Below are 9,091 nucleotides of genomic sequence, written 5' to 3'. Positions count from 1 at the left end.
TGACCAGTCTGGAGGGGCTGAGGTTGCTGGAGCGCTCGGAGATTCCCAGAGTGGACTTGCCAGGAGAAAGTTACTCTGCATCCCAGCCTCTGCTGGAGTTCAATCCGACAGGGAAACCAGTGTGTCTCCTAGGTGGGGGGTTGACCACGAACCGCCCCTCTTGTCTCTCTCCCATTGGCTTCCACCTGCCGTAGGGTCGACTGCTACAGGCCTCGCGACCCGTCAGTCAGCTCCGCCGGGCCCCGCCCCTCCCCTCCCGGGGTTTAAAACGGGAATTCCCATGGCCCGGGCTCAGGCATCCAACCTGCTGTCGCCCAGACCAGGCCGAGCGCAGCAGGCGCCACGCGCAGAGCACACGCTCGCGCTCCAGCTCTCCAACTCCGCCGTTCATGACCGTGACCCCCGGCCGCAGGCTCCGCCAGCCCCTGCTGCAGGCTCTCTTGCCGTACCCCGCCGCCGCCCGGGTCCCCCCCTCGCCCCAAGCGCTTTGAAGCCTGCCCGCGCCCCCCGCCCGCTGCCCGCTAGCGGCTGCCTGGCTCAGCTGGCACCATGCTGTCCGCGCGCGTCCGCCTGCTCACGCCCCACTTGCTGCTCGTGTTGGTGCAGCTGTCCCCGGCCGGCGGCCACCGCACCACCGGCCCCAGGGTAAGTGCGTCTGCCGGCAATGCGCCCACCTGCGCGGGGAGAGAGGTCTTTTGGCCGCTCATCTACAGGAGGGGGAAGGGAGGTGACAGACCTTGTCCCTGACTCTACTGTCTAGTCCCTTGCGGGCCTCTTGGAAAAGTTGCTGAAATAAAATTTCATTGCCCTTCCCCGCCCCCGCCTTTTCTTGCAGTACCGACTCCCACGACCTGTCACCGGTGGGTTTTCTTTCCCGAACTTCTCCCGAGTCTTTTCCTTCAAGATCCCGCCCCAACACCAGGCGCCTCCTAGGTCGGTGGGAGCTCGGCCTTGGCTGGAGCAGAGCTTCCCTCTGGTGTCGCTGTACTGGTCCCCGCGCTGGCGTTCTTGGCAGGCGGAGGGTGTGTGTGTCTGTGTGTTTGTGTGTGTGTGTGTGTGTGGGGGGATAACGGGGGGGAGGCTACTCTGCCTAGAGAGTTTTAGGTTACCCGTGAGCCACACAAGGACCCTGTGTTGTTGTTGTTTTAAAAAGCAATCGCTGCTCGTAAAACCCACAGCAGATAATTTTAATGCCCCCTCTTGCCGTCCTGGCCCGGGAGGAGTGGCAGGGGTGGGGAGCTGTGGAGAAGTTGGGAGAGCTGCGCAGTATTCCAGGATCTCCTCCCCTGGGTTGGATCGGTTGAACCTTGGTCTGATTGGAGTTTCTGAACCACACGAAATGTGCCAATTCTGTGCACAGGACGGATTGTCCAGGGCATTGTAAAACGGGAACCGGCAGCATTGTGTTCATTTCTGGTCTAGATTATTGCCCTCCCTGCCCCCTCCTATTGGTCTAATAAAAAATTTCACTGCCTTAAAAATGTATTTGTTAAACCACCTAGTGGTTCCTCTGGCAAAACATAAGGAAGGCAAGCTGTGGGCAAGCATCAGAGGTAGTCAGATCAGAGCTTGGACCTCCGGGTAGCAGTTTGCCCACACCCTGGGGGAACCTCCCTGGGAAAGTAGCTGAGACCTCTGAGCAAACAAGGTTGGCTTCTCAACCAAACTGTGCTTTCTTTCCTGGAGATCCTCTGGCCCCATTTCCTGGATGGCTAGCCCCATTACCACCTGTTCCCATAGCTGCTTCTTTATTCCTGGCTTTTGCTATGCGGGAATCATCTTTATAGCTGTCGTGCATGGAGGAAAAGCTTTGCAAAACCTGACTTAACTTAATGACTGCCCAGATGCTGGGCTGATTACATCGGGAGCCCACCTATCACTGGGAGATCAGATTTGCAGCCACTTAGGAAAGAAAAGTGTTTGTCCCCGTGTTGGGCCGGCCCTTGCTTTTATGACCAGATGTGCAACAGCAGCAGTTAAAGCGCGGCAGATTAGATCCAGGGTGTGTCATAAATCCTCGAAGCATTCCCAAAGCTGGGGCAAGTCAGGGCTCCAGGAGCGACTTTTATGGATGCAGATGAGGATGCCTTTTAAATGAAGCTGATGGTTTGATATGAGGACTCGGAGCTCTTAAATTCTGAGGTCAGGCAAGAGAGAGCCACGGCGTTCCCTCCAATAATTAGGAACAGTCAAGACAGAGATGCAGACCAGAGCACCCCTAGCGCAATCTGGATGCCCGCCCACACGAGGGTCGAAAGGAGAGAGGCCCTCCGACAAATGGTGGGGGGCTTGTTTGCTGCCGGGCATGTCTAACGTCTCAAGCCATATGGCTTTCCTTCCCTAACTCCTGGAACCGGAGAAAGCACCTTTTAGGAGCAAGCTAGGACTTCGGGGCAAACAGATTCTGACTAAGCTTCCCGGCCACTTCTTTAGTTTGTTAATTTGACAAACGTGATGGAACATAAGCAGGACCTGTAAGTAGGTTTGCTTACACCCTAGCTCACTCATTGTCAAACACACACACACACACACAGACACACACAGACACACACACACGTTTAGAACATACTAAGGAGACATGGCTCTTTTTTAAAAAGACTTATTCATTATTTTTAGTTACATGTGTATGTGTCTATCTGTAGGTGAATATGAGCATGTGAGCGTAGGTGCCCTCAGAGGCCAGAGGCATCAGCTCCCCTGGAACTGGAGTTGTGAGAGACTCTACACGGGTTTAGAGAACTGAACTTGGCTCTTCTGGAAGGGCAGCCAGTGCTTGTAACTACCGAGTCATCTTTTCGGACTGGAAGCAGCACTCTTAAGCTTGTGGTTGTCTGGTTGCATTTATGGGCAGTAGTAAGAGCTACCATTTATGAACATTTGGACTTGGCATTTTATACAGTCTCTTAAGAACAAGAGAGTCAGTCTTTTTAGACCCACTTTAGAGTCAGGGAGGTGAAACATGGGGGCTTACTGCCTTGTTTGAATTCCATGTGATGTATGCATGGCTCTGGGAGGTTTGCATGGATCATATTGTATGCATGGACTATATTATATTTTCCAGGTAAATGGAAAAATAATTCCGTGAGAAAATTCTGAACCCCAATACACCAGGCGAGGTTGCAGGGCAATCTTTTTCTATCTGTATTGATAAAGGGTTATGTTTGGATTTCAGCCCTGTCTCAGAAGATACTGTGGCTTCTTGGTGGCTCGAGAAATGTGACTGTGGTTGAGAGCAGTGGAATCATAGGAAGAGCAGAAACATCTGGCTTGTTGCAGAATTCCCTTTGGGCACCCTGAGGTCTCCTCTCTTAATCTTTTGAGTGACAGAGGCTTAAGGATTGCCATCTTTTCCAGCTGGCTTTCTAGGAAACTGAGAACCTGCCCTTTCGCTTTAACTCTCTGATTCACTAATTGAGCTCCCTTGAGGCCTAGACCCCGGTACTTGCCCCCCTTTCTGCTTCCTGCCTTCCTTCATAAAATTCCTGACATTTGTTTGACTCTGGAAACCACCAGCTATCAAGTATCAGATTGGAGGTTGCTCAGTGGGAAGCACCTGATGCTTGGGTCTTGGAGGTCTGAAGAGCCACTTGGCTACCTGGGAAGCTGCTCAGGATTCTTTCAGTTATGGGGAAGGCAGTCATTTCTTTCATCCTGAAGATTTCCTGAGAAATGTTTCAGGGGAGAAAGGGGAAAAAGAGAGAGGCTGTCTCGGGCTGATAAAGTCTGAGTGATGGATAAGCCAAGTGAACAGTCTTTGTTTGATCTTCTGTCTACCCTTGAAGATAGGGAATGGAATGGGGCTGAGACTGAACCCCATCTTCTTCACCTGTGTATCCTCAGAGCTCAGTACAGGGCCGGCCACCTGGTAGCAGTCTGTTCCGTCAGTGTTTGTGGAGCGAAAACTAAAGAGAGTGACATGATCCTGGGTCTGTAGTGAGGATCCCCGAGCTCCTCTGGTGTCTGAGTGTGACCAGAGCTAGGAGCATTTAAGAAGTGTGAGAAAGGCTGGGCAGTAGTGGTGCACATCTTTAATCCCAGCACTCAGAGGCAGGTGGATCTCTGTGATCTGCAGAGTGAGTTCCAGGACAGCCAGGGCTACACAGAGAAACCTTGTCTCAAAATACCCACCCCCCCAAAAAAAATGTGAGAAATAGGAGACTAGGCAAAAATCAAGGGGTGTGAGTCAGAAACTGAGTTCATAATTATTTGAAGTATATTCTTTGCTTTCTGCCTCCTCCATCAGGGTCTCTGCGAAGGCTTCTGCAATCCTTAACTTTTGAGTCATTCAACAGTGAGCATCTTCTCTTTCCCAGCATTGTGACCCCTTGGGCACTTCATGCCTGATCCTGTCTTAGAGAGCTTGCAAGTTCCTTGATGAAGAATAGGGACCTGATTCATCTGTGAGCTGGTCAAACTGGAAAACACTCAGCTTGTAGGCATAGAGATGCGTTAGACTGTATGGTGATGTCCAGTCTGAGCCTCCTCCCCACTGTCATTTGAAATTACTGACTTACACACTGGGCTTTCCGTTTTCAGGTTTTTGTTCTTTGCACAAGCAGTGATTGTAAGAATGGGGTGGAAGAGGCTGAGTGAGCATCTTAGATGGGAAATGAGCTTTAACTCTACTGTAAACATTTATTTCTCTCCCATCTGTGTAAATGGAGACGGAGCTCTAGTTTCCTGGCCACCCAGACCCGAATAATCACACAGAAACTGTATTAATTACAACACTATCTGGCCAATGGCTTAGGCATATTCCTAGCTAGCTCTTACATCTTAAATTAACCCATTTTTATTAATCTATGTATCACCACTAATGGTAATAAAACATATTCACAGCATACAGAGGGGAATCCCACATCACATTTGCCAAAAGTAAAACAGCTACTGGGCTATTTCTTCCCATTGGACTATCCTACCTCAGTGTCTTGACTAGGTCTCGGCTCCACTTAGGTTTTCTTCCTGTTGTCCAAGCCTCTTTTCCGTGCAGTAAAATTCACCTCAGACGCTGTGCAAGAACTTGATTTAAACATTGTGGTAGAGCTGATATCTGATACTTAAAGAAGTCAAATTGAAAGGGTCAGGGAAGGAAATGTACATCTAAGACATGCTCAGCACCATAGATGGTTGGCTACCAACTCGTCCCCTGAAGTCGCGGGGTCACACTTGGTGTGGCCTAACAGCTCTATTCCTAGGCATGCGTGCCTTAGAGAAACTTGGGCTGAGAAGGCAGCGACTGTGTGCCACTGTGCTGTTATCCCCACGAGCTTGGAAGGAGTCCAGCTGCCCATTAATGGGGAGACAGATGAGCAAACTGTGATGAATTCACACTGTGAAAAATTCTGCTCAGGCCAAGCATAGGAGCAATAGCAACAGGTAAGCTCTTGTCAGGAGATAGTTCAGGAAGTAACGTGCTTGCTATGGAAATATGGGACTTGAGTCCAGATTCCCAGAGTCCATATTAATTAGTCAGATTTGGTAGTGTGTGTCTGTAATTCTGGTACTCCTATCGAGAGATGGGAGATAGGCACAGGAGAATACCTAGAAACTCTTGGGATAGTTAGTGAGGCATCTATAGTGGCAAAGCGACAAAGAGACCCTGTCCCCCAGAAGACAAGGTGGACTATGAGGAATGACAATTGAGGTTGTTCTCTGACCTCAACATGTGCATCTGCACGCACACGCATGCACACGCATGTACACATATACACACACAACAACAATAACCACACACACATTGTACATATGCACAAGAGATCAAAGTTGATTTCTCTTAGCAATGCAATATTAAATAAAAGAAACACACCAAAAGAGGCAGTGTGACATCTTTTGTAAATTTATAAATAACCGAAATTAAAAAAACCTTTAAAGAAATACCTGTAGCTACAAAAAAAAAAAAAAAAAATAGAAAAATCAAGGTTTTATATATAGTGACTTGGGAGTCATGGGGTGAAGGGGTTAGATTGGGGGGGATATCACATAATTGGGTTCGGTACTTTAGTGAGAGAGGGTGGGCTCCCAGCTCTTTGTCCGCTATTAAAGTTCTAATAGCCGATTAAGTAAAAAGTAAACACAAGCCCTGCACGAATCAAAGGATGTCGTGAACTAAGGGCTCTGATTAATTCAGTTCTTTGCACCCGAGGTCAAATGCTAGTTCTCAGGGTCGGGGGCTCTTTCCTCACTTCTGTTTCTCCTTCCTCTCCCAGATGTGTTTCTGTCTAACATATTCCACGGGGAAATGAGCAGAGCAGGCCCAGGTTCCAGCTCAAATATGGACATCAGTTGGCCCATCCCAGGATAATTTTATCGTATTATTTATTTTTTTAAAGTGCAATTTTCTTTAGTAATTTATAAATTTATAGCAGACGTCACGCTGCCTCTTGCGGTGTGTCGGCGAGGACGGATGCTAACAACGAGTGTCTGTACCCTTAGCTCAGCCCAGTAGAGCCACCTACCAGCTGGTGTGGCTCTTGAGCTGCCTCTCTGAGTGCAGCAGAGGCCGAAGGCCTGTTTCTCATTTGACTGGGGCCTTAGGTCCCACCTCCTCCCTTCTCTCCACTCTGCAGGGGCTGAGTTGGGTGTATAGCCCTGCATACATCAGGTACAGGGTGGCCTTTCTCTCCAGACCACATAGAGATTTATTGTTCAGGCGGCCAAGTTCTGGCATGGCTGCCAGTGGTGAGGCCTGGCAGTGTGGAAGGCCCCCTCCTTCTGTGTTTGTCACTGAGCTGTTTGCAAGAGGACAAGGGTTGAGTTGCTGATGAGAAATCGATTGGAGCTGCTGTGAAGCCTGCCAAACAGGGTTAGCATTGTGCACAGGCTGTGCTCTGCACAGCTGTGAGTCACCAGGGGGATGAGAGAATTGGGTCTCTACGGACGCTTCCAGTCGTTTCCATGAAGACCCGAGCCCCACAGGTCATTCTAGAGGAGAATTGGCTTTTCCTTCGTTCTGACATCATTCCACACTCAATTGCTAGATCACAAAATAATTTTCCCTGTGGCCACTGCCTTAGCTTGTTAGGTCTAGAGCTCTGTGGACTTTCCAGTATTGCTTTGGTTGGTTTACTTCTCCCTTTTGGGGGCTCAGTGTGGGGCACCCTTCACTCAGCAAAGAAGGCAGCTCTGATCTTAGCAGAGCTTTCTCCCAGTTAACCAGGCAATATGTCAGGTGACTTGGAACATGACAAATACCTCATACCTGTGAGCAAGCTTGCCCCTCCGATAAAACCAGCTTATAGGAAGAAGATAAGATTCTACAAGGTTGATATTCTTGAAGGTTCTGGCAGTGGGAAACCCAGGGGTTATCTTGCATGTGTGTACGCACACACGTGCATGTGAAAGTGGAAGCCGGAGGACAACCTTGGGTTCATCTTTGTTTTTGAGGGTCACTCACTAGTCTGGAACTTGCCAAGTGGATTTGGCTGGCTAGCCCGGGAGGCCCAGGAATCCTCCTGCCTCTGCCTCCCCAATGCTGGGGTTACAAGCCATCATCATATCAGGTTTTTTTTTTTTTTTTTTAAATGTAGATTCTGAGCATCAAATTCAGGCCCTGGCTTGCAAGGCAAACTGGTAGGAAGTGAACAACCTGCTCAGCCCTGGGAGAATGGTCACTTTTAGTCTAGACAAGCATCTCTCCAGGTCAGATCCTAGGGTTTAAACTAATTGCTGTGACTAGTAGTTTATTTATTTGTTATTTATTATGTATCTGTTCTGGAATCCCTGGCGCGGGGGAGGGAAGTAAAAGCGGGAAATATGCAAATGAGGTACTGAGCCATCAGCCAGCTCACAAGCAATGATGGAGGTGCTGTCCCATAGAATGGGGGTCTGATGTTAGCCACACCTACAACAGCCATTAACCACCGGAAATGTGCTTAATAGACCCAAGGGACTGAATGATTGTCGATTAACATATAATAATTACACATAACGAACTTCATTTTGACATGTGCATACATGTATATAATGCATTGCGATCATATTTACACCACCATAACCTTCTCTTGCACCCCTCCAACTCCTGTGGGCCCTATTCCTCTTCCCCACTTTCCACAGTCACCCCCTCCCCTCCCCTTCTCTCACTCCACCCACTGATTTTAATTCAGTTATTGGCTTGGAGGAGTTGCTTTTATAGGTGCATGGGTGATGATTATTTACCTGGATACCTTACCAGTGGCTACACCCTGAAGAAACAGTCTTAGGCTCCTCCAGCCGCCATCAGGGCCATGGTATTTATATCTGTGGGGTGTGTTTGGTGCCTTACCGTCCTTTCCCCATTCCATGCCAGAATGTTGCTGGGCCTTGGTGTTGCGTGGGTAATCACAACTGCTGAGAGCTCAAGAAGGCAATGGCTGCGTCATGCCCAGATGAAAGTGATCTGCCACACTCTACCCCAACTCCTGACTCCCCCTTCTCCTCAATAGTCCATGAGTCCTGGATGTGGGGGGGGGGAGAGACATAGAAGTTTGTTTTTGGGTCTCTTGTAACCCAAGCTTTTCATGAGTGCGCTATGTATCTGAGACCGGCCTCGAAGTCCTGAACTACACTTCTTTACCCCAAGTGCTGGAGTTGCAGGCATGCACCACTATGCTTGATTTAAGAATCCGTTTTTTTTGCCCTTTTCAGCTTTTGGGAACTGCTCACAGTCCTTAGTTCATGGTTCCTTCCACCTTCAAAGTCAGCAGCGAAGGTCAAGGTTTTCTCCCCTGGGCTGTCTCGCTCGTCTGCTGTCTCTTGATGTTTAAGGAAGGACCTTGTGATAGCATCAGCTCTTCCTGGATGGTACAGACTAATTTTTGGGTTACCCAATGAGCAACCGTGATTCTCTGGCACATGACATAGTCGTATGAGCGATAGAACATAGGCATCTTGGGTGGGGCTTGTTTTGCCTGCCACGTTCATTAGGGGTCCAGTACAACTGCCAGGCCATGGAAAGCATGCGACAAATGAGGTTGTTATTGTGTTCTGTGTCTGCAGTCTCTTATGGTAAAGTTGCTTAATTTTTTTTTTTTATGGACTCTGCCTTGCCCAAGAGCAGGTGCTTAGTGAATGTTTATTGAATAATGGAATTTTCAATAAATGCGGATGGTTTCTT

At 48.9% G+C, this 9,091-nt stretch overlaps 1 protein-coding gene across 3 annotated transcripts in view; it reads left to right on the top strand.

Moving 5' to 3' along the window:
• Window positions 1-307: 307 nt before the first annotated feature.
• The window catches only part of Smoc1 (SPARC related modular calcium binding 1), a 164,273-nt gene continuing 155,489 nt past the window's right edge, over window positions 308-9,091 (top strand). For all 3 annotated transcript variants that reach the window (XM_057783113.1, XM_057783114.1, XM_057783112.1), the window contains exon 1: window positions 308-645. In XM_057783113.1, the coding sequence (XP_057639096.1) occupies window positions 550-645 (96 nt within the window). In that variant the 5' untranslated portion in view covers window positions 308-549. The remainder of the gene's footprint in view (window positions 646-9,091) is intronic.

The sequence above is a fragment of the Chionomys nivalis genome, chromosome 10 (assembly GCF_950005125.1).
Source record: "Chionomys nivalis chromosome 10, mChiNiv1.1, whole genome shotgun sequence".
Taxonomy (NCBI): Eukaryota; Metazoa; Chordata; class Mammalia; order Rodentia; family Cricetidae; genus Chionomys; species Chionomys nivalis.
Note: the sequence above shows the minus strand (reverse complement) of the source record. Positions and strands in the feature narration are given on the sequence as shown.